Raw genomic sequence first — 24,916 nt, 5'->3', positions numbered from 1 at the left:
CATGAAACACAAGAATTTCTGGTGATGTTAGTACTTACAATCACAGAATGGGATTCAAATCTATATGCTGTGTGACACACACACACACACATAAAAGATAAGACCAAAATGACAACCTGTAGAAAGGATACACCAGGGTGGCGCACGACTGCAATGCCAGAGATCTCGTTTCCGTGGTGATCTCCTTGGTGCTGTCTGCCTTCATGAAGGTCATCATGTGACCCAGGAGGTCGGTCTTCTTGGCGAACGAGTAGCGAGTCTTGAGGTGTTCTGGGTGCAGAGCCTTGCCGATCAGGTCCACGGCTCGGATCAGGTTCTGCTTTACCGCCGTGTCCTGGAAACCAAAGTTCAATACACTCTCCTTTTATTTGGTACAAAATACAAATGGGCCTGATATCCTACATCTTCAAATTTGCTTCCTAATCTGATAATTGATTTATCTCCCATCTTCAACAATGGTGATTCTATAAAGAGGAAAATTAGACATTGATGGAAGAACATCAAATACTGTGAAGCAAGTTTTGGTACAGCACTTCATTTCACTATTAGCAGTCATACTCTGAGGGCACATCTCAACATAATTCCCAAAAAGAGAACTTTTACAAAGCAATTCTGAAAACATGAGTCACAGTCATTACTAGTATCACTCCCTGAACTACTGTATACGCTATATATTTCGCGGGGGTTTTATTTTCGCGAATTTCGCGAGTCGGGAGCTATTCGCGAAATTAACAACACGCGAAAATATTACCTTCCAAAATTAATCCCTTGCCTTGATGATACAAACATTTCAGTACTAGTATACCATGTCACGGCTTACCGAACAGACCATACTGGCTAAGCTTGTTTACGCACGTCCACGTCTACTTACGAATACTGTAGAGAGCCAATCCATTATCGCAAGGGGACCACTCGTCAGAAATCTAGGGGACCACTCGTCAGAAATCTAGCGCGATGGACTTAACCACTTCAAAAATGTTGAATTCTAACTTACTAGTTCGCAGAGTTTGGCAAGTCTTTTTCATGCAGTGTATAACTAGTATCATTCTTATTTGCTAGTAAGTTGAGAATTCACACTTTCTTTGCCACTTTATATATTTTCTCTGGTCCCCCAATCACGAATTTAACCACGCACGAAAATGTGTGACAGCGACAATTCGCGAAAATTTATGTACGCGAAAATTATAGCGTATACAGTAACTAAATCTGAATGAAGTATTGTTGTATGGCATACTGACAAACGAAGGTTAACAATGTCTTACTCATGATCAAAACCAGCTGCATGGTGCCATATGACATTGTACCACTGATTGATAGCTTTGGGATCCACAATGAATTCGAAAATAAAATAATCTAATCCAAGCACTCAGAAAAGTTGCACTTGATGTGTGAAGATGAGTTTACTTCAGCATACAAGAAACAAGGAGCATTTACTTCATGAAAATGAATAAGGAATAAAGCCCATCATTACATAGAGCAAAATAAGCCCTTTCCAATGATACCTCACTTATTGAAATTCTAGCAGTTATGACAACAAAAATCTTGTTATTTTCTTTGTGCTTTTTTTTTGCAGGTTCAATCACAGATATCACAAATTGACAAAAATGGAGTTAACTCGATTACAGTCAAACTCCTCAAATATGTGAATAAAGAAATAAATAGATTAAAAGAGATAAAGAAAGAAAGACAGACAGACAGAAAGGAAAGAACAGAGAAAGAAAAAGAAAGAAAGAAAGAAAGAAAGAAATCACATTCATCGCTAAATTTGGAGAGATCTCCAACGGGAGCGGATGACATCACAGAGCTCACCTTGACATTCTGGAAATGAGGGTTGATGTTCTTGAGTATGTTTGCCTCCACCCTGGAGGCGATGATGTCCGTGGGAGCGTACAGTGTCAGGTAACCATAGCAGAGCATCACCGTGCTCTTAATCTTCCCTGTGTCCTCTCCGCCTTTGTCCTGACGATGAAGCAACAGAGATGGAAACAGTTCCTTGTATAGATTACTTGACATATTTTCATTTTCACGTAATTGAATTTTTGCTCTGAGCGACTCAAAAAATGCAATCACTGGTTCTTCAATTCCTTCATGCTGCACAACTGCTTACTCGTATTTTTTCATCCAATACCCAAAAAGGACTGAAATTGATTTGACAATTCCATGCATAAAAATTGACATATTGCCCAATTGTCATGGTGTTTAAACAGTACTTCATCCAACAAGTAACATTTGGAGAGGGAATAGACTTGCAAAAATATCATACAATGTCCTTGAAATTTTGCTAGTATTATTGACATCAGTTGTCGCAGGATACAAATCAACCGGTTTGAAATGTGCACAACAAATTGTGAAGATATTATCGGGGGTTCTAGAATCTGTGCTTGCCAAAAGTAGCATGAAATACATGAAAATGAATATATATTTCTGCATTTAGAGTACTCTAGGAGTAAGACAGGGTGCTCAATTCTTAAGATACACAATTATAAAGTAAATAATACAAGAGAAAACAAATTGATCAGTACTTCAAATGTTAGCTCAAATACAAAACAGACAAAGAAGCAAAAAATGTCAGACCTTCCCAAAGTTGAAGAATCCACTGGACTTTCTTGACATCTCTCCCTTGACCACCGTCTCCAGCTTGGTGAGGGCCAGGTCTAGGTGGGAGGAGGCACAGAAGCCCAGACCAATGGCACAACCCTGTGAAGTGAGGGCAGAGCAAGTCATTAACTCTCTGAGTGCCACATTAATATCCTGTCTATAGGTATGCCTGTGAAATCTGTGGACATAAAAACTCAATGGTACATAAAGGGTTCAGGATTCTTCTTGTCTCTTGCTGCTGTTCAATGATATATATGTATATATAATTTTTTTTTTTTTTTTTTTTCTGGGGGGGGGGGGGGTGGGATGGGGGGTCAAGCTCTGATTAAACATACCCTGACAGACGAGGTGTTTAGAGTGAGTTGGTTCTTTATCCCTTTCTGCGCAAGGGACTATGGACAGTGTACACAATGCTATGGGGTTCTCTGTGCCAAAGCACTCAAAGCATGAAAAGAGTTAATCATAACTTTGTGGAGGATTCTTCAAGAGAAATGCAATGTATCTATATCCTGTATTTGTAGCATCTGAACTGGTGGATAATCATGTGCTTTGCTGAAGGTTTAGAGCAATGATGATAAAGCTGTAATGTCATTAAGACAAGAGTGCTCTTTTATTCCCCTTTCCATATCAATTAGGGACACACTTAAAAGTATTATTCCAAGCATATAAAGATTCATAACTAAACTGTGATCTGTGTTGCTATGAACTATGATCTTACTATAAAATCCCAGTGCTTCAAAATATCAGTTGCATTTTTTTCTTCTACTTTGACAAAAAGATTCAGCCACATTTAGACAAACACACACACACACACAAATACATACAAACATGACTGATTGAGTTTGTGTGGTAGTTAGACACCTAAAGATGATTCAATTACCTCTCTCTCCACTTGGCTGCTGTGTTTGATGGTGGAAAACAAAATATCGAGATGTTTCTGGATGAACTGCTTGTTGGTCACTTTTCTCATCACAATGCCTAGACATTTGTACATGAAATTCTGTAACAAACAAACAAACAAACAAACAAACATGAGTTAGAATATTGTACGCATGGTGTCAGTGACCGTGCATACGGGCGCATCTCTACAGTTTCAAGCTTGGTTTCACAGTAAACTCTGATTCTTCCACATACAAAATCACCTAGGTAGTGAAGAGTAATACAACTGTATCAGTCTAATATTTTGTAAAATCTCACCCATTATTAAAGCATGTTTGGTTGTGGTAAGATAAAATTGAAGAGAAGAAAGAGTACTCTTCAAACATACACGGTAACGTTGGGTTATGATTGTAGATGTAATGTTATGATTTAAAAAGCAGCAATACATGATGTGTCATACTACACAGTTATAACAGGAAAATGCCAAGCTATAATGGTATACACCCATCATCATAATACAAAGTCATTTTGTATTGCTAACAGTGTTAAGTTGATACTGACCTTTGACAACTAATGGTATCACATAGTGGCCATGAGTGACCAATGAACACAGGTCAGGGTCATACACTCTAACATCTCCCATCAGTGTATGTCAAACGATCAATGTTGTCAGAGACAGAATGCGTAAATGGAATACGAAGAATTGAGTTTTCTCACTCCAGTTTAGGACAGGGAACCAGAATTTGAATCAGAAAAATACAGTACTCTCCGCGTAATCGGGTATCACTTAAACGGGTACTCCGTTTAATTGGGTAGATATGTCAAAGTCAGTTCCAATGCACATTAAAATTACCTGTTAATCGGGTTGCCTCTCCGCATAAATGGGTAAATAATTTTCGTCTAATCTACTTTCTAACCACATTTTATCACAGATATAACACTTTAAGAAATCATGCATGTCCAATTTTCCACGTTAGCGAGGAGTCTATAGTCGAACCACAAAGTTTTATGAAGACATATTTGTCCATAACAACAGTGTAAATTATTGCTCCTGACTGAGCAAGTGTAAGGTATGTATAATGTGCCTTGCAAGCACGCGTGTTAAGCATACAGTGTAGATGTTCGGTGCGGTGTACAATACATGTACATACACATTGTGTGTGTCAAATGTGAATGAGACGTGTTCTTCTGTTAATCGGGTACTCCGCTTAATCGCGTAAGAAACGCTTTGCCCGAGCCTACCCGATTATGCAGAGAGTACTGTACTTCTATCCTACTCCCATTTGGAAACGGCAATTGTTTGAATTGTGGCAGTGGTTGCTTTACCTTCTCTTCTGGCATGTTCTGATAGAGGGCCACTTGTTCTCCGAAGCTTGCTCCCAGTTCCCCAATCCAGTCCTCACTCTGCGCATCGTCCAGAGTTTTGGACAGCAACTGAAGCACAGGAACAACGTGTGTGATACAAGCAAAACCATAAATTCACCCAATAAAGAGAATGACTACACACACCTCCGCAGCACTGTCTCCCACGGACACACAGTAAGTGTGTCATTATATAATTCTTTCACTTCACTTTTCTTTCTCTGATGTATATTTTTTCTGCTAAACACTTAATCCTGCATTTTACATTCTGCTCAGAGTGCTTTGAGATTTTTGTGATTATATCACTGCCTTTGAATTTTGACTTTGTTATCAAACTTTATTTCAGACTAACACATAGTTATTGTACAGAAATAGGGGGGAAATCTAAAGGATCTTAGGTAAATACACATTCACATTGTAACAATTTTCTTTTCTAAGAATGTCTATACAAGGAGCACCACCCCATTACATGTACATCATAACAACATATCCTGGATACAGCATTAATTTTCACAAAGAATTCAAAGTGGAATAGTTGCCATGGCAACCAGCTGGTTCTCACAGCTGGTTCTCACCTTGAGGAGGAGGTCCTCCCATGACTTCTGGGACCACTTGTCTGGGTCATCAAGATTATCTAACACAATACAAAAATAAAGTATCAAAAAATTGAGACATTTTGAAAAGGTACAAACTGACGACATGTATGTATGTATGGATATGTACAATATGCGAGTGCATGTGTGTGTGTGTGTGGGTCTGTTGCTGCATGCGTGTGTGATTTTCACTTGGAAATGGCTCGTGGAATGTTTATGCCTCTCATGTGTCAAATAATCTGAGATCACTACCATCCAAGAGACAAAATAAAATATCTATATTATATTGGATGGCTATGAATGGGATACCAGGGAATACTACACATGTTAGGGCCTTTATAGTATGAACTGAAGATGAGTGCAATATTCCCTGGTATTCCATGAATTAATGACATCCAATATAATCATTACCATCTATAATCATTATGCACAGAAAGCGTAAACTGCACAGAAGTACCACACTTCTACTGGACTTTGAAGTTGAGTAGCAAGCATACGCGCACTCGGTAAGTGCTCGCGAAACAGACGAGACAAAATACGGTGTATTATTGAACGGCCAGTAACAACGATAACCTAAAGGAAATTAATACATTGGCCTATACATTTCGTTCACTATGCTCTCGTATTGAAGAGTAAAAATTGAGCAGACAGCATTACAATACACATTTTTAATGTGCCGCTAAAACGTCCTATGTAGATGATAATTGACCATAACTGCACAACATGCTTCAAAGGCTTCATGCGTCACATGTGACATTATGCAACAGACAGGTGGAAGACACTTGTCGAACTAAGGTTTTACTGCTATTGACAAAGTCTCACCGTCTAAATACTGGATCAGTTTTGGGATGACTGTGTCCCACATGTCAGCAATGTTTTCATTCAGAATAGGTCCTAGTCCTTCCAGCACTTTCAGGACGTGAACACCACGTTTACGACCATTGTCAGGACGACCGGCCAGAACCTGGAATGGGGTGATGAGACAACCAACATGTAGGATACTGTCACAGCAGCGTAAGGTTCACAATAAAGATTAGTTGTGAATCAAAGAACTCTAGTTCTTCTGTAATCACAATACATTTTATATGCTGCTGTCTGATTTTAAGAAGCTCAAGTTTATTCGGGGAAATTGCAGAAAATATTGTGCAAAATCATATCTTTTACATCGCTGTGATATGACAAAGAAATACCACAGATATGTGTTCCCCTTGGTCAGAAAAGTAATCACAGCTCCTCCTTTGACCTAACTGAGTAAATGACTGATTGAATGACTGAATGACTGACTAAATAGCTGACTGAGTAACAGTCTGACTGACTGGCTGACTAGCTGATTGAGTGACTGATTGACTGACTCAGTAGCTGATTGATTCACTGACTGACTGACTGACTGACTAACTTTACACACAACAGAGTATTCAAAGACTTTGGGTTTTCTTACCATGAGTCTAGAGATGATCGCACACGGCTTGGGTATGTTGACTTGAGTCTCAAAGTCGATCTGGTAGTCCTCATCCTGAGCCTCGCGTTTCTTGGCAGCGATGTAGGCCAGGTTATGACAGAGTGGCATTATGCCATCCGTGTACTGGGGCAGGGCCACAAACTCCAGCATGAACGGCCAAAGTACCTGCCAAACGATGAAGCAAAAAGCAAAGGCAATTGACCTCTTCTGACAAAATAAAGAATTAACACTTCTTTAAAACATCTGCAAGACATCGACTGAAAAAAAAAAGAAGAAGAATGTTTTGGTCATACCATGGACGTAATACAACATGGACTATTCACGGCAGTCTTTCTTTGATGTAACGATCGTCACCGACACCTGATTATGTGCATCTTAATGAGTACATTCAGGTGTCTTGACAATAACGACTGTGTAATCATGTATCGTCACTAACAAAAGAATCGTTTCCCTCATTTCAGTCTCGTTTCGCTGATGTGCCTTTTTCAGACGGAAATGTCTTTGAATAAATACAGATGATGAGGAGCAGCAAACCTGAGATCATTACAAATTTTGTGTCAAAAGATGGGTAATTGCTGATTCACACATTTTCGCACACACGCATAAGACCTTGCCTAATGGCAAGATATATCTGTTCTCTACCCTTACAGTCCCTTTTTGGTCTGGAATAAGCTGGAGAAAAGTGAAATATTGAGATCACAAATGACAATCATTCTGCCAAAATGTTAGCTTTCTTTTAAAAACTGCCTGCTTCTCCCAAGCGAAATTGTTTGAGGAATGATTTCCTAACATACACCACAACTGCACATTCACTTTACTTGATTTTTGTGAGTTATTTTCTTCTGCGCATATAGTTTTAGATTTCTCGAATCTCCGTCTTGTTCTTCTCCCGGCTTGCTGGCGGTGACGATCATGGGATCAAAGCAGTGAAGCAAGCTAAAAATATCTTTGTGGCGCTTTTGAGATGTACGGGTGCATGAATTAATTAACAACACGATGAATGTCCATGTGTATTAGGTCCATGGTCATACCTCCTGGTTATCTAGTGACTACTGCTCTGAATAAAAAATAATGGTAGCTTTGGGTATTTCTGTGTTACTTGTCTTAAAAAAAGAGAAACTCAACAAAAGAGGAAGATGAAGAGAGAAAGAAGAGACCCAAGACATTCGACACTTAAAAAAAAGGAAACTGGGAGGCATTTCATGAAGCGTTTTGGTCAGATATTTTTCTGACAAACTGTTACAAGCTACTGAAATCCTTGCATCTGATTGGCTGAGAGTAAAATTTTCCAACAACTTTGTCGGACTAAATGCTTCATGAAATGTCCCCCTGATCACCTGCCACTTTAAAAATTCAATATCATTAACTCAAACACATTTGTTCACATGATATATACAGCACAGATCAAGGCTATATGGTAATATAGGAACAGCAAACAACTGCTCTGAAAAAAATGATCCATTCCAGTTCCGACTATTAAACCTTTATTCATGCCTATGGGAGCACAGCGGAAGAAGGCAGGAAGAGCAAATGAAAACAAAGACCCCAAAAGCCGAGTATTGTCACATCTACAAACTCCTTTGTTTTAGACAACAGCGTGTGACATAATAGAACCATTATGGCAAAATAAAGTGCTGGGGGGAATATTAAACCTGTTGAAGACAAGCCCCGAGAATACTCGGGCAGGTGTGTATGGGAAGTGCGTGTTACAGCAAAATCAGTCCATCCTCAACGGGTTAACGAGATGCCCCATGGTCAGGAGATATACAATATATTGTATCAGCCTCACCTCTTCCATGCTGGCTATGGTGGTCGTGATTAGATGGAGCACGTTCTCACACATGGCTCTCAGGGCCTCATTACTGACATACTCCGGGTCGGTGATCCTCCTTCCAGTCTGTGGAACAATAAATAAAATAGTGTTTAAAAAATTAGAGTTTGATTTTCTTTTCACAATTGCACAAATAAGATATTGTTACGAATAGAAATTAAGGAACCATCAAAATCATTCTTAGTGTCTTTTTGAAGTCTAAAGGACAAACAAAATATAGCATTTCATTATGGATTTTAAAGACCTATAAAAGAAATCAGGTAAAATAAAAATTGAATTGATTTAGTCCAGGCATGAGCAGTACTTTCTGCCCCAATCCCAGGAAGCCTTCATTAAATCAATAAGTCTACATAGACACTTACTCATCAAATTTTTGGGGAAAATCACGCAATACAACATAAATGCTTTCTTTGATATGACTTTTGCCTTTTCAGTCACAAAGAAAGACTAAACAAAACTGACATATGTGAAGTAAAAAACAAGACTCTGGAATAAAGTACTCATTACAACAAACATTCAAATATCACTGAAGGATTCCCAGTGTGCTTGTGGAAGTTTTTTCTTCTCTCACTTTTTACATTCTTGCTTATTACATTCCTCCACTACCTAGGAAGGCACTGTTTCAGCCTTAAAAAAAAAAAAAAAAAAAAAAAAAAAAAAAAATTGTATTTGTTTAATGTACCGTATATCTGTTTTGAAGCTGATTTCAAAATGACTTCTATTTTCATGCTGCACAGAATCACATGTTCATATCTGACTTACAAAATAAAAACAGAACTACTTAACTTTGCTCACTCTATCAAGCTCATTGCAGCATAGTGTTATTATTTTTTCCCATTTTGGGCTTTCCATACTCCTTATGACCCCTATGACCTCTTGACCAATGTGATGCCCTTGGGTTCAATGACTCTCACCTGGGGGTCTGGGGTCAAGGTGCACTGTTTGATTATAAATTCCACCATCTGATACCCGCCCTCTAGTGACAGGTAGTCGTGGTCCGCCATGGCTATCACGACCTGAGCAAACATCTTCTTCACCTGCAAGAAAGTGTGTAACACAAATACTTGAGAATACAAGACAAGCATCAATAGTTAAATAGTGGCATGGACACCAAGATGACCAGTAGTGGAAATCGTAGTGAGTATCTAATCCTTTAGGCATCCAGACACTTTAGGGTTAAGGCAGCTCATTCACTTCTCACAGAAATTTAATGATGGCAGGCAATGTCAGATTACAGTCAATATGACCACAAGTGCCACCTTCCTTGTACATTGTACCATAATTGTTTTTGTTTTATTTTATTGGCATCACATGTGAAACATCCTTTTATGATGCATTTTCTAGTTACTTAAATCTCTACAAGTGATTGCTGCCCTATGACTTGAAATTTGTCATTAGACATATCTTTTTCTTTAACAAGTCGAATGTAAGTATGTTGACAATGTCGGACAAGTGTCAATTTAGATTAAATCTTCTTCATCATATGTAAGAGATCATCAATCGTAAATGGTACTTCATCACACATATTTTGAGAATCTTTGATATTGATCTACATAAGTTCCACATGTTCAAATCATCCACTGATATACACACCAATTTATCCTTTATTTTGTGTCATATCTACAATTAGAGTCCTGTCCCACCTGCTTTGAAAACTGCTCTCACAACATATGAAGAGGTTTTTCCACATCTGAGAAACATGGAAATCACAGCACTGCTCTTCTGCTGTCTGTATATATTCTATATTTTTTACTTGCTGAGGGAGGCCCCCGTTCAAATGAGAATGATTCTGATAAACCTACATACAGAAATGCCGTTCTATAGGAAATACAACCCATAAAAGTGACTGTAATTTACCTTATTATTGTTTTCCTGTAGCACAATCTTCAGACCTGAGAGAATCAGAGGCTTTTTGTCCTCCATATGTGGACCTGGAGAGAAGGCAGAAAAGTTTAGAGAAACTTGCATCAAATGAAGATATGGCCACACAATACTCTAAGGCTGTGTTCATGAGACTTTGCGTACCAAGAAACACCATTTTTTAAACATGGTTTTGAAACATGAATTGACAGATGATCATTCTTAGAGTTTCTCCCGACTGCGTTTCTAGCTAGGCTCGCTCGGATTGTGCAATTGCTCATCTTAATATGCACAGCTTATCCCTTGGCAACTTGGTCAAACAGAATGGATGTGTACAAAAGTGACATCATTTAAACCGTGTTTGAGATTTATGTGTAAGACTTTCAAAACCTTGTTTCTAGTCATGCAATTGTAGTAGCCTATGCTGTATAAGGCAGACATATGAGTCAAAACTTCAAATTCTCATTAGCTAAGGCAATGATAGCCAAACACAAAATAGCAGAAATTAAACTGTTTTCATTACTTTTTCACATTTAGCCACTATGGTACACCTTGAATTCAAATTAAAGAAACATCTTCATATGTAGTGATGTCACAAGGCTGCCAGTGACTGCCAGTACAAATTAAAATGTATAAAAGCTTCTGGATACACTGACTGACACCACCTGATCACCTGATTCTTGATCGATCATAATTGTTCTGTCAATGCATACACACAGCATGGACGAGTTGTCATGACAAAAAGAATTCCATTCGCAGCTTACCAGCTGAGTTGATGAGTTGTTTGAAGACGGCCAGCGTGCCGATGCGGATCCGCTCGTTGTTGTTGTCCAGCTTGGTGAGCAGGAAGGTGACCACTCTGTCCGGGAAGGATTTGGCGAGAACGGAGAAGCACCGCCGGACCTCGTTGTGGTTCTTGAGACCCATTGGGTTGGTGTAATCGGCCGGCACACACACCTACAAACAGGAGCACGGACAGAACTTGTGTATGACCGAAGCAGATGCAATGAGTCACATATTTTAAAGACCTGGTAGCGTGGTGATACGATACCATGGGGTGGGAAAGCTGGCCTGGTTTGAATATACAATCAAACAAGAATCAATACACCGAAGAACTTCAACTTGAGCTGGAGTCCACTGTTACTGATGAGTGTACGCTTTGATGCACATTTTCACTGACCGGTGCTATTCATGGTTTTCAAATGTACCCAAATGAGCAGAGTAATGCATTTGGCCATCCATGAATGCTCGTGCTACTATGTCCTTGAGGTGAAATCTCCTATCAAAGTCATTTTGAATGAAAAACCAGTCAGCATGCACTTGAGCAACATTGGACAAATGATAACAATCATGGCACATTCATTTGAATGTCACGTGGGCCCTGTTGCATTTAAAGTTGGGATCAAACATACACATTTGTAAGTCAGAAACAATTTGACATTTCTGAATACTCAATTCTGATTGGCTGATACCTGACTTATGTTTGACTGCATCTTTTTATGCAACAAAACCCAGATATCACAGAAAAAACACAGTATGGGTCTCTGTTATGTCGACATTGAAGACACCATAAAGCAGTACTTAGTCAGCAAACACAGTACTCCATTGAGTGTCTTGATTGGCAGAACTTTTGCAAAAGTACCAGATACCTATAATCAATGGATGGAAAGAGTTCTGAGAGATGCACATCTTTATCAGTTAAATGTGGACAAGATACTTTATATCTCAGGTCTAGATCCATGAAGCAAACTGAAACATTTGCAAAATGCAACAATTACACTGTCCATGGTAGCAGCAGCTGGGTAACAATCCAATGAGCTGACAGTATTTCATTTGTTACTATGGCGACTGCAGGCATTGTCTTGCAATGATGACCAACTTCTTCATGAAGCAACCTCCATCCCCCCCCCCCCCCCCCCCGAAATACATACACACTCCACATATATTCACGAAGGCAAAGTGAGCATAGAAAAGGATGGGAGATTTATTCCTAAAAGCCACAGAGCTGAACATTACCAAACAATGAAAAAAAGGTCGCTGAGTTTGGAATGTTTTTCCTTACCTGTGCGTGTAGTGTGTTGAGAATGGTCTCCAGCTGTGGCTCCAGGATTATGCTGCCCTCTGCTGCTGCCGCATCTAGGATCATGCACAGCCCCTGGCAAGAATTATGGAGTGTGAGGGTATAAGACACACACTGACGGCAATGCATGCATACACAATGCCCACTGATGTCACCCGCATCTGACCTTTGACCCCACCATAAAAAAAAAAGTCGCTTCCACATAAATCCATCACTCCCGATGCACAGTCGCATTTAACTCCTATCTACTTTGTAATTTACAGAGCACACTGGTCAGAACTTTGTACACTCACACACAGTTCCATCTGGGTATTTCCACAGTAAAAGGGGCCATTTTAGGGATGACAGGTTATTTTTGGTTTCCAGTGTGCATTGCTCCCCAATATATTATGATCTTTTAGAATATGTTAATGAGACATAACTTCACCCCACAATTGCTCTAAACAAGCGATCTTTTAGAAGTTTTGCCAAAATGAAAATTTGGGGCATACATAATTATGTTGTGCTGGATTGACATCTATGTACTAACATATGAAGGTTAAATAATAATGCTCACTGAAAATTCGATATTTTTCAACTGAATGGCCTGATGTTGATTAGAAAAGATAAGAATAGCCCTATAATTCCATTGAACATTGTGTCTTATACCACTTCCGAGACTTGCTGCTGAACATATTTTACTTGGACTGACCAAACTGTTGCACTTTGAGAAATAGCAGAAGATCACAATCTGTCCTCTTTCTTTTCTGTTTTAAACTGCCAAAGTTTTCTGCCATTGAATCACAAATAGGTCAAATGCAAGTTCTGAAACTATGAACCCGCCACAGATTATATCAATACAGGAATACACAAAAACATAATGAATGTTTTTTTATTAGATCATGTGGATGATGGTTTTAAATGTGTTTACCTGCGTGATAAAGAACGGCTCCTGGTGCTTCTTGTACAGAGCCAGGATGGACGGCACCAGTCTGGGTAGCTGCTCGTCCAGTTTCTCCCTCGTCATGATGTGCGTCATGGGACCCATTGCCTCCACCACGATGAGACGGAGCTGGTTACCATGACAACAAGCGAAAACTTCACAAATTAAAGGATGTACTTTTGCTGCATCTACTTAGTTTTGCACATCTTTAACATTCAGCATGGAAAATGAGAGGACTTAAAATCAATAAATGTAGTCGTACTAATAACAGGCAAGAACTTAAAATATTATTAAAGGGATGTACTATTGCAGCAGCTATATAGTTTTGCATAGTTTACATCTTTAACATTCAACATGAAAAATGACAGTACATAAAATCAGCAAAGAAGTTGTTGCTGAAGGTGTTTAGTTATTATCCATAACAGGAACTTCACTCATAAAGTATTAACATGTTGGGACAAAAAACATACTGCATCAAAAGTTTTGCACCCATTGTAACAGATAACATAAAGAGACGAATCAATCGCAAAACTTTTGTGAGATCAGTCACAGAGCATAATGAAATATCAGACATGCTCATTGCAGGACCTTACAGATGTGCCTTTAACGGTCTCATGGCAAATACAGCCAAGCCACGCCAAACTGTGAATACCGCCACACCTGTCAGGTGAACAGTCTGCTTACTTTTGCCTCTTTGGACGGAAGCCAGAGAGAGAAGAGGACATCGAAGCCGGAGAAGATCTGATCGGCGTACGTCTCCTTCCTGACCGTGTTGTCCGGTGCCGTGTCAATGTTTGCCACGTAGTGGAGGATGCTCTCGCTGAACCTGGCAAAAGCTGGTGGAAAGATATTTGAAACGTCCATAAAATATTCACAGTTTTGGCAAACTGTTGAGACTACTTGGATGATATTGAGTGAAGAGTGAATTGGAGGATGGGTATGACTGAAACAGAATGAGTAGTGAATGTAATGGGTTTGCATAAGGAATGAAAGATGAGTAGATGGAAACATCAGTGACAAAAAAGAAATGGATAAATGTTCAAATATGTGTATGATAGATACATGTAGCTAGAAGATGGTGGGATGAATGAATCAATAACTGAATGGATAAAAAACAAATTGATGAATAGGCACATAGATTAGCAAAGAACCATTCATCACACAAGAACTATGGATGAACAAAAGTGTGACAGAGTAGTTAGGACATACATTAATGTGTATGAATGAATTATTAACATATTGATTCATTAAAAAAATATTAAGACAAGTTATGTTTGAGCAAAACAGCTCATTTTGCCAATTTGACCTTTAGAACGAATGCCACAATCAAAGAACAGGCACCGAAAGTAATTATTTTCACCTTTGGCAAGATGAGAATTTGGGTCTCTTGGTGATATGCTGGACAAAGACTGCCATCATATTTTGCCCTGAACTGCAAAACTTTATGGGAAACTGTCAACAGTTGGTTTACTGCAACTTGACATGAGATTGGTCATCAAGTGAATTCATCCAAAATATAGGACATGAACCAATATGTAAGCATTACAGGAAGTTACCTGGGCAATTTTCCAACTCCAGATGACTCAAAGAAACTCATGATGACTATCTATACAAAATTCATGACATATCATTAAAACTGGGGGGGGGGGGGGTGGGGGAGATAAGTGAGCAAAGATTATGCCAGTACATGGCTTACCAGATGAAAAGACCCACTTCATGTTGTCATGTTTGGCCATGCCCACCATGGGGATCATTGTACTCATCACAGCACTCAGGTGTGGGACGAAGCCAAAAGCTGCATGGGAAAGAAACAAAAATGACAGAAAAGGCTTTTGTCAGGTATCTCGCACAGCCATGCCATATCCAGCTGTCTACTGTTACAATTCTGTGCTGTGAAATTCTTAGCAGAGCAAAAATTATAGTCAGACTTACACACAGTTGCTGTGGAATTTAACAGGGAATATGCAAAATTAACAAGTTCATTTCTAAATGGTCTCATCAGAAGGCATGATTTGAAATGCAACTACAGTGTATCTTTATCAAGTATGACTGAGGAGTACACAATAGATATAGCTAAAACTAGAAGCACCCACAGAGCACTACTAAGGTCATAAGGTCACTATGGCCATAAAATGAGATGCACACATCCTTTAAAGAAAAAAAATAAGAAATCCTGGAACTAGACCATGATCCAGATAATGACAGCATTACTAATCACCTGTTCCTTTTAAAACAACAAGCCTATCCTAGAAACTACATCAAATTCTGTTCCTTTCTAATCATATTGCTACCTGACAAACAACAAACAACAAACAAACAAACAAACAAGCTAAAAAACTCATCAGAAAAAGAAAAAACCCCATAACTGCCTTTATGGGGGAAATGGCATCTTCACTAAATAGTGTGACATTGGTTTCACATGGGCTCGAACTTTAACATGCCAATCATAACTGTTCCTTCATCTAGGTGAAAAAATAAATAAACAAAGGGCACACACAGATTTCAGCCACAGACAGACCAGCTTCCACTCTACTCATACCAAAAGTGATAAAGATTTGGTGATGAGACAAGCGAAACTTACGATTAACGTTGGCCAGGTTGGCGAGGGTCTGAACAACAAAGAAGTGGGGGAGGGCACCCGGTTGAAACTTTGTGTACAGATTCTCCATGACGTCGTTGCAGAAGTTTGTTCCCAGGGCAACGAGGACGTTGCTTGCTGCCGTCTGCCACTCTGGTTCCACATCCTGCAAGATGATGGCAGTCATAGAAATTAAGCAAGATGATTGTTGATACATTGATCATTACTCTCTTTGTCCTATAAATTACAGTTACTGAATGTTTATAGATTGATTGTGACTTTTTTTAGGGTCATATTTTCATTTGTGGCAAGGACAAATGCATTACCTATTACCATCTGTGTGCAAAACAAGTTGCATTTATTAATCAGGTGAAAGAATGACTGTCAGCAAAAAAACAACAATAAAGTGACATTAATGTTATTCAGATAGCAAAGGAATGCTAAGATAATTCCTTACACATAAACACTCAAGAAACCCACTTTTTACTTTTTGTCATTACTTGTGAGCAAATTGCTGCGGTCTTTTCTAATTTGAAGGTTCAACACAAACAATGGGGCATTAGTACAAAACCTCTCGCAATGATGCACACTTGCACATAATGCAAAACAAATGAGAAGCTCAAAAGTAAGCGTAGAACAGGCAGGCCGGATATTTGTGCCTGAGCTCAGGGGCAGACTGAGAAGCAGCACTACCTTGGAGGCTGTCATTTCATCTGAAGCGAGCTTGATGAGGTCAATGGCCTGGGCTCCGGGAACGTTGGTCGGGCTCTCCTTAAGGACGCGTTCCATGGTCTGCAGGATCACTGTCCTGTGGTCCTTTGGCAGCTGGACAATGAGGAGGGTAAGAACCATTAATCTTGTGTGAGCAAATCTTCACCATAATTCCCCATTTCCAGACATGTGCGAGCCTGGAGCAGTTAAATGCAGTTGTATTGTAAACTTTTCCTATGATTTTTTGTTTTGTCTTTTTTTTTTGGGGGGGGGGGGGAGCATGGGGATGGAGGATGAGCAGGATGCATACATACTTTGAAAAAAATCCCTGCTTTTATCTCAAAGACCTATCAGACTCAGATAGATCAAGACACTCCTTTTCTTTCACATACACATGCAACACTTTGTACATACCACTCAAACAAGTACCGGTGTGCAAGTTTTTTCCTTCAGATATTTGTGGTGTTTAGAAGATGGAAGATTCTCATTGCAGCTATTATTCATTTAATAGAATCAAGAAAATATGCCTTTAAAGGGGCATAGTCCCGGTAGTGTAGAGGGCGCTGTTGATGATACTGCCGATCATCGTTAGCATTGATACGAAGATTACCGAAGTTGAGCTGTCATCAAGAGTAAAGTGCGTAGCTGTTGCTAAGTAACGTTGCCTTCGTTGTCTTCTCTGCGCATCGCGCAGTCTGTAGTAATGCCAGGGTGCGTGCATATGTGCTTGTTATTATGACATCACAAAAGAAGTTTGCTAAAGCTGTCATCCCCCTCAGCCGAATCATGAGCCGAACTGTGATCTGACCACTGACAACAGTGAATCGGACTTCTTCAGACTCGGGGAAGTGGGCCAAAGCGTAAGCGCTAAAGAGGAGTCGATAGCGTAGGTCTCTATAGGAAACTTGCGCCGTGCGCCCGCGTACGCATTTGACTAAAACACCGGGACCATGCACCTTTAATCAACAATTTTGATGACTAATTTGAAGTAGTAATATGTGTGTTCCTCAAACCATTACACTGATACACCACAAGGTGGCCTGCACTTCATTGAAAAAAGAAGAAGAAGAAGGAGAAGAAGAAGAATCATCACAGAGACATATCTTGCAGCTGTTATGCAAATATCATAGTAAAAATAAAATGAAATCAGCTCAGGTATACAACTTAAAATCAAATGTTATAATCGCTAGTACTGCTGTGCAGCTCAAAAAATAATAAATAAAATAAAGAATGATAAGCTGAAAAGAAAGAATAGAGGAATGAGAAGAGCAAATACTGGTAGACTAAATCCAACCTTATTGTGCTTCCTGAGGTAAGAATGGCATGAGCTCAGGACAAGTTTGGTTTTCTTCTTGCCAATATCCACAAGTGATGAAATAATGATTCGCCGCACATCGCCTTTCTTGTCATAGGCAGCATCGATTAATGACATCACCATACCTGTGCATTTGAGAAACAATAAGCTTTAGTCTGTATCAAAACTTTGGATTTACCTATGTAAATATACTCGTACTAACCGTAGACACCTACTACTAGTTGTAGCAATATGAAGTTCATCTTTTCTTTGTAATATAATAATATTAAACATCTGTTTATTTGATAGCACATAAATTACACCTGCAATCAGCACAAATATCTCAATATTGGCACATATTGCATCTCAAGTTAACTTAAAGGATACCTTTGTCAATACAGGGGAAACTCGGTATAACGAACACTGCTATAACGAGATATCGGTTATTACGAGGAAATTTTCCCGGTCCCAAATTTCCTTCCACACAAGTCTATGTAAAATGCTACTCTTATAGCGAGATCGGCTATAACGAAATAACTGCTATAACGAGATAAATTTTGTGACTTCCAAACAAAGAAAAACATAGCCAATCAAACCTGTTATAGCGAGGTAAAGCAAAATGTCCTCGGGTAAAGCTTTACTTCGCCTGTGCTATCACCTTTCGAGATTGTAAAGCTCGATGCGCCAAAAACTGTCTTGTACACACATATTTTCTTCAGTGCACTCCAGCTAGCACCGCATGTTGTACGTGTATGTGTGTGTGTGCGCGCACACTGATATATACATGCAGAAAAGGTGGGACGGCCATTACATGACATCATCATGACGTTTAGCAGGTGTGAGGCAATCTGATGCTGTGATTGGCTTTCCTACGTAGGGAATTCCCCATCTTCACACACACACACGCAGTCATAATGTACATACAGAATGTGTCACATACACACACAGCATTGTGCAGACCATACCATATATTCCACACACCCATACCATAACCACATACTAATCCACAGACGATCTTGACACAATGGCATGCTATATAATTTCAGGGCTGCCAACTCTCACGCATTCAGCGTGAGACTCACGCATTTTGGTCCTTTCTCACTCTGAAACTTTATTTCATTTGCATGCATTTCTATTGATCTCACTCATTTTGACTCCTAAATTATAGCATTGGTCTATGGGAGTCTCACTCTCAACTAGTTTCCAGTGTTGGCAGCCCTGTAATTTACAGATTCAAACATCTACAATTAATAAGAAACAAATTCTTGATATTGGATTTCATTGGCGAAAAACATATTCTTACCCATAAAGGTGAGTAATTCCCTCACACACATTATCAAGTTATCAGTATTGATTGAAAGATGATGGGTAGTCCCACATGTGCAAATTAATGTCTTTATGTTATGCTTTCTTTTATGCCTACTGATATAACGAGATATCGGCTATAACGAGGAAAATGACTCGGTCCTGACCATCTCGTTATATCGAGTTTCCACTGTATCTTAAAACCTGGACTCTTGAGGGAGCGGATCGCTGAGTGGCAATGTAGAAACATCACAACTCTTGAACCGATGAAGTAGACGGGTTCTATAATAAGGCGGGTCTAACTAAGCTAGATCCACTTATTTGTCATTTGAAATATTGTATTCTTATCTGGAGTCTACGTCAGTAGGCCTACCAGGATACTATCTGAGGCAAGAGCCAAATACATATGACAGTGAAGGTCAAGAGAAATAAACTCCAAATGAATATACTCTCACTTTAGCGTTCTCAAACGACAACGCCGACGTCAACGCAAACGGGCAGCGGGACGTAATTTTGCCACTCCCACTAATTGACAAACGATCACATGCAGATATATACACATGGGACTACAGCACAGGACAAAACACTGCAAAGATGTGCTCAAATCCATCAATCTTACCATCAATCTGGCCACCGGTACCAAGTACCGGTTCCTCACTTGGATTAGGCATGATCATGCAGTCAAGTCGGTAAAATAAGTTATATCTCAGCGTATGTAAGAATTCGCTAATGTCTTTACGATATTAGCAGCAGGGTTCTCATTCGCACAGCTGTCGCCCTGTTGTCCTGATTCATGGATCTCGTGATAATGATCGAAATCTTTGGCTAAAAACATTTCCAAAAATAGCATGACCCCACAACAAAAAAGCCAAATGGCAAACATTACAAGCGTGTCTGCCGGTCAAACTTTTGTTTATCTTGTTTTGATGGAGGGTTAGAGGGGGAGACAAAGGGAAAATGCATTTCTCTGTGACGTTCTAAAATTGTTTGTGGGTTTGCTGTATTTTGCTCACTGTTCTTCCCTTCATATATTTGCTCATTCACTCCTTCTTTCATTCATTCAACTTTTCAGTCTGTCATTCAACTCTTCTTTCCTTCATTATTTATCTTCTTATCTTCTCATTCATACATCATTCTCATTCCATCAGTCATTCAATTTTCCTTCATCTGTTTATCCATTCATTCATTTATTCATTCATTCATTCATTCATTCATTCATTCATTATTTAGAAAACATATTGTTGCTAGAAGTGTTGTCTTGACTCTTATATGAATATGTAGCTTTTAATTGTTTTCTGGTTTCTACATTGTTTCTTGAAGTTCTAATGCTGATATGTAATCTTAGCAACAGGTGCAAGACATATTTATAATTACACTCCACATCACTATATGTATGTATATATATATATATATGTGTGTGTGTGTATGTGTGTGTGTGTGTGTGTGTATATATATATATAGATAGATAGACAGATAGATAGATAGATAGATAGATAGATAGATAGATAGATAGGTAGATAGATAGATAGATAGATAGATAGATAGATAGGTAGATAGATGGATAGATAGATATGGGTAGGTAGGTAGATAGATAAATACATGAATTTATATGTGAGCCAACAATAAGATTTGCAGGAGAACAAACATTTCTTGCAAACAGAACATATATCAATTCAGTCATCTCCATCAATAAATAATATCATCATCATCATCATCATCATCATCATCATCATCATCACTATCACCCCCCCCCAAAAAAAAAAAACAAACAAACAAACAAACAAACAAACAAACAAAAAACTGACAAAGAAAGGTATTATGACCTGTTGTAGAAGCAGGTTATTTTGTTAAATTCTGATCAAAATTTTCTATGTTGTGTAAAACTTCTGCAATTTCAGCATAATCATGTGTCTGCACATATGCATGCTAATTATCATTATGACTCTCTCCGGAGTGTAGATTAGTGTAGAGGATAGAGACTTTCAAGCATCCACAATCATCATGTTGGATCCTTTTGTTTTTATTGTACTACTGCCATGTATCATCATCAGTTACCAAAGAGTCAATTTTTATTTTTATTTTTATTTCTTTTTACATTTTGTTGGCAACCATTCTGTATGGAAATTTCTAATGCATGTAATTATGTTAGAGGTGTATTATGTGTAGTGAAATTTGTTGAAATTGTACAAAATATATACCAATATTCTGTGTAGTACTGTATTTGTATACATACATTATAATATCTGATGATATTGCTGAAAATTGATGGATGTGTGAAGCAATGCCATACAGAGAATAAATAAATCAAATCAAACCAAAATCAAATAATACTAGTTCCTGATACGAAAACTTTGGGTGTATATCTTTTTCATCATTTTCTTCATTATCTAAGTCTAATGTTTTGGTTAGCATACATGGTATCATGCGCTTAATCATAGTTTCTTTACAAAAAGTTATTCCTCAACAATACCTTGTTTTCTATATATTATAAGCTTTGCTCATAACAAGCTTCTCATTCCAAATTTTGACGTGCAATATTCATTTTAGATATACAGTTCTTGCACAATTATACATCAAAGTCCTCAGAACTGTCATTTGTTATTATAGAATGGGTAGCGAGAATCCTGCGATCTCAATGGTTGAGAGCTATGTGTTGATTTCTACTGGCCGCACGCTGAGTCACAGTGGTAAACATGTTATCGCGCACTTGTAACAAAGGTTCGCGCACTAAGCAAGCGTTCATGCACTCAGTACGAGATGCCTATTGGCTAAAACAATCATGCATCAGTTTTTACCGGATGCATGGTTCTGAAGAAAAACCATGTGTCCAGTAAAAACTGATGCATGGTTTTCGGGCTCTTGTCTATGGCAAGCCAAAAGGAAATGCATCCATTAAATTTGTCATCGGGTAACACGATAGAAAAATGGAATCTTGGCAAGAAAATTACCCATTCTATAAAACAGATGACGCACATGTCTTTTCGTGCGTCAGTCGGAATATAGTGTGCATGCCTGATGCGGTAACTTTGGAATTTAGCCTAAACCCACTCGGCTTCGCCTCATGGGTCAAGCACTCCATAGTTACCTGAAGCACACAATTCCGACTGATGCACTCAGACCTGTGCATCATTTGTATATTGGATTTACCCCTGCCATGTGTTTGCATGTATTCTTTATCGTTCCATTCATTTTGTTCTCCTTTCTGCAATCAAAATGATTAAACAAAGACATCAAAAAAAGAACTTTGAATTATATTCAAATCAACAGGTATTTTTATTGACAATTGTACATGGTGCATGTGCAGAATTCTGCAAAATACTCGTAATTGCAATACAGAAAATAGCTGTAAAATTCACTGCTTTTCCTTCCTTCCCCATCCCCCACCCTGCCCCCAATATCACAGTTTGACGAGAAATTAACAAAACTATGAAGAAACGGGCATTGCTATGGAAGATTGCAATACACACAGCTAATGAATGAGAGAGGTGCTGGCAGCAAAAGTTTGTGACAGTGTAAACATACCATTGATTTATCACTTCAATAATGCAGTTGCAACAACTTTGGTATGATACCCATTATGAAAGGCTGGAAAGAACATGTATATTCCATGATAGTACGAGCCAATAAACTTTTGCTGCTGATACCTTCCAACACATTTACGAGGAAGAGGCATATTTTCCCAGCCTTTTACAAACTGGGCATTCCATTTAAGTTTCACTCTGTTCCCGTGCTTTCAGGCGATACAAACTCATGAGACGAGCATTATCTCCCAAATGCTACAGTACAGGAGACAATGTGTCACACAAAAAAATTACTATAATAATCATCATGGATGCCATTGTTCTACTGTATTGGTAATGTCACACAGTACTTTATGCATAATTTTCTCTGCTGTTTGTTTGTTTGTTTGTTTGTTTGTTTTTTCTTAATTATTGTGGAGTGCAAGTTTGGGCAAAATTACAGACCCTGGTACCTAACATATTCGGGTATGAGAGAATTTATCCATACCTGCAGTGGCAAGTAATAACTGCCACTAAAATAAACTAGAGAAGCACTCTGAGAGCGCAGACCTCCGCCAAGCATGCAGCTAGTTTCCACCACTGATCTTGTTCTTCCATCGAGGCATCAGTGATTTCCACCCATACGTACTTTATAGCATTGAGTGCTGAAAGTCACCCGATTTCCTAATATAGAAGCCTTTGTTACGTCATAAACCCTCAGCTGCAGGGTGCGCCTCGCCCTAGCAGAAACTACAGCACACACTTTAGTGCACACATGCAAACCTCACTTACGCGCAGCCTGAACTCCTAAGTTCATTGACTCTACCTGCCAAAATATCAAAAATCCTTCATAAATTCCCAAAAAATTCTCGGATCACTACCAAAAGCTAATAGTTTGTTACTTGTGTCATTCTCAACCTTTCCTGCAAGTTTTATCCCAATCCGTTCACTACTTTTTGAGTTATTTTGCACACGGACAAACTAACTAACAAACGAACAAACAAACCAACAGTAATGAAAACATAACCTCCTCCCTTGGCAGAGGTAATGACATCTATGGTTCGTTTCCAATTATCATGAACTTTGTAACATTCCATCCTTACAGCGATGACTATACGACTGAACACCAGGAGAGCTGTCATCTTAAAACATACAGGATTCACATGTATGCTCTATTTCTGGTGCACATTCATGTCATCTATTCCATCCAAACAGACATTACATATGCAACATTCAAGATACTCTTTACGGCAGAACATTACTCATCTCTTCAATATAGCCCAATGATGACCATGAATGTTACATGTAAGTTTTTCTGACGTACTGAGTTATTGTCATCACCTACTTTAAGGCCGGTGGAACAGGGGGGGGGGGGGGGGGGGGGGTGGGATTCAGTTTTTTTGCAAAATACATAGGAATACATAGGGTGTAACCACTTTGGGCCCCCCCCCCCCCCACATTTTTCATCCCGGAAGTGGCATCAGAAGTAATAGAATGTGGTTAAGCTTTTGACGTTTACCAGCCAATGAAGCGCCGGAGCAGCCTTTTTTTTTTTTTTTTTTTTTTTTTTTTTGCTTGTCAGCTGAAGAAACCCGGAAGTGGCAGCAGAAGTTGCCGGTGAAGGCCTTTTTCTCTTCCTTTTTCTTTTCTTTTTTTTGTTGCTTGTCAGCTGAAGAAACCTGGAAGTGGCACCAGAAAATATAAAGTGCCCCCCCTCCCACTTTTCAAAACGTGGCACTGGCCATGTACTTTGCTTGATGACTTGATGCTTCTTGGCATTCATTTATTTATAAAAGGTATAGTTTGGTGGAAAAACAGTATTTTTCCCTTTCCTGCAATAGACTTGGGTAGTAAATACGCAATTTGGGGAAAAACAGTATCTTCCATGAAACCTGCAGTATTTTTGGCAAAAAAAAAAAGAAAAAAAAATTGTACGAAAAACTG

At 38.9% G+C, this 24,916-nt stretch overlaps 1 protein-coding gene across 1 annotated transcript in view; it reads right to left on the bottom strand.

Annotated features, from left to right (window-relative positions):
• Window positions 1-20,143, bottom strand: part of LOC139730449 (maestro heat-like repeat-containing protein family member 1) — a 46,781-nt gene extending 26,638 nt beyond the window's left edge. The window contains exons 1-20 of the mRNA XM_071641292.1: window positions 20,092-20,143; window positions 18,168-18,313; window positions 16,856-16,987; window positions 16,166-16,328; window positions 15,281-15,379; window positions 14,269-14,420; window positions 13,573-13,713; window positions 12,645-12,737; window positions 11,347-11,539; window positions 10,580-10,653; window positions 9,637-9,759; window positions 8,681-8,788; window positions 6,871-7,056; window positions 6,255-6,396; window positions 5,415-5,473; window positions 4,804-4,911; window positions 3,479-3,598; window positions 2,575-2,697; window positions 1,810-1,959; window positions 132-334 (exon numbers count right to left, since the gene is read on the bottom strand). Of these exons, the coding sequence (XP_071497393.1) occupies window positions 132-334; window positions 1,810-1,959; window positions 2,575-2,697; window positions 3,479-3,598; window positions 4,804-4,911; window positions 5,415-5,473; window positions 6,255-6,396; window positions 6,871-7,056; window positions 8,681-8,788; window positions 9,637-9,759; window positions 10,580-10,653; window positions 11,347-11,539; window positions 12,645-12,737; window positions 13,573-13,713; window positions 14,269-14,420; window positions 15,281-15,379; window positions 16,166-16,328; window positions 16,856-16,987; window positions 18,168-18,313; window positions 20,092-20,143 (2,567 nt within the window). The remainder of the gene's footprint in view (window positions 1-131; window positions 335-1,809; window positions 1,960-2,574; window positions 2,698-3,478; window positions 3,599-4,803; window positions 4,912-5,414; window positions 5,474-6,254; window positions 6,397-6,870; window positions 7,057-8,680; window positions 8,789-9,636; window positions 9,760-10,579; window positions 10,654-11,346; window positions 11,540-12,644; window positions 12,738-13,572; window positions 13,714-14,268; window positions 14,421-15,280; window positions 15,380-16,165; window positions 16,329-16,855; window positions 16,988-18,167; window positions 18,314-20,091) is intronic.
• Window positions 20,144-24,916: the final 4,773 nt, after the last annotated feature.

The sequence above is a fragment of the Diadema antillarum genome, unplaced genomic scaffold (assembly GCF_040938485.1).
Source record: "Diadema antillarum isolate AM-2024a unplaced genomic scaffold, OU_Dant_1.0 seq00000313_RagTag, whole genome shotgun sequence".
In the NCBI taxonomy this organism is placed as follows: domain Eukaryota; kingdom Metazoa; phylum Echinodermata; class Echinoidea; order Diadematoida; family Diadematidae; genus Diadema; species Diadema antillarum.
The sequence above is the reverse complement of the archived record's forward strand: the minus strand, read 5'-3'. Positions and strand labels throughout refer to the sequence as shown.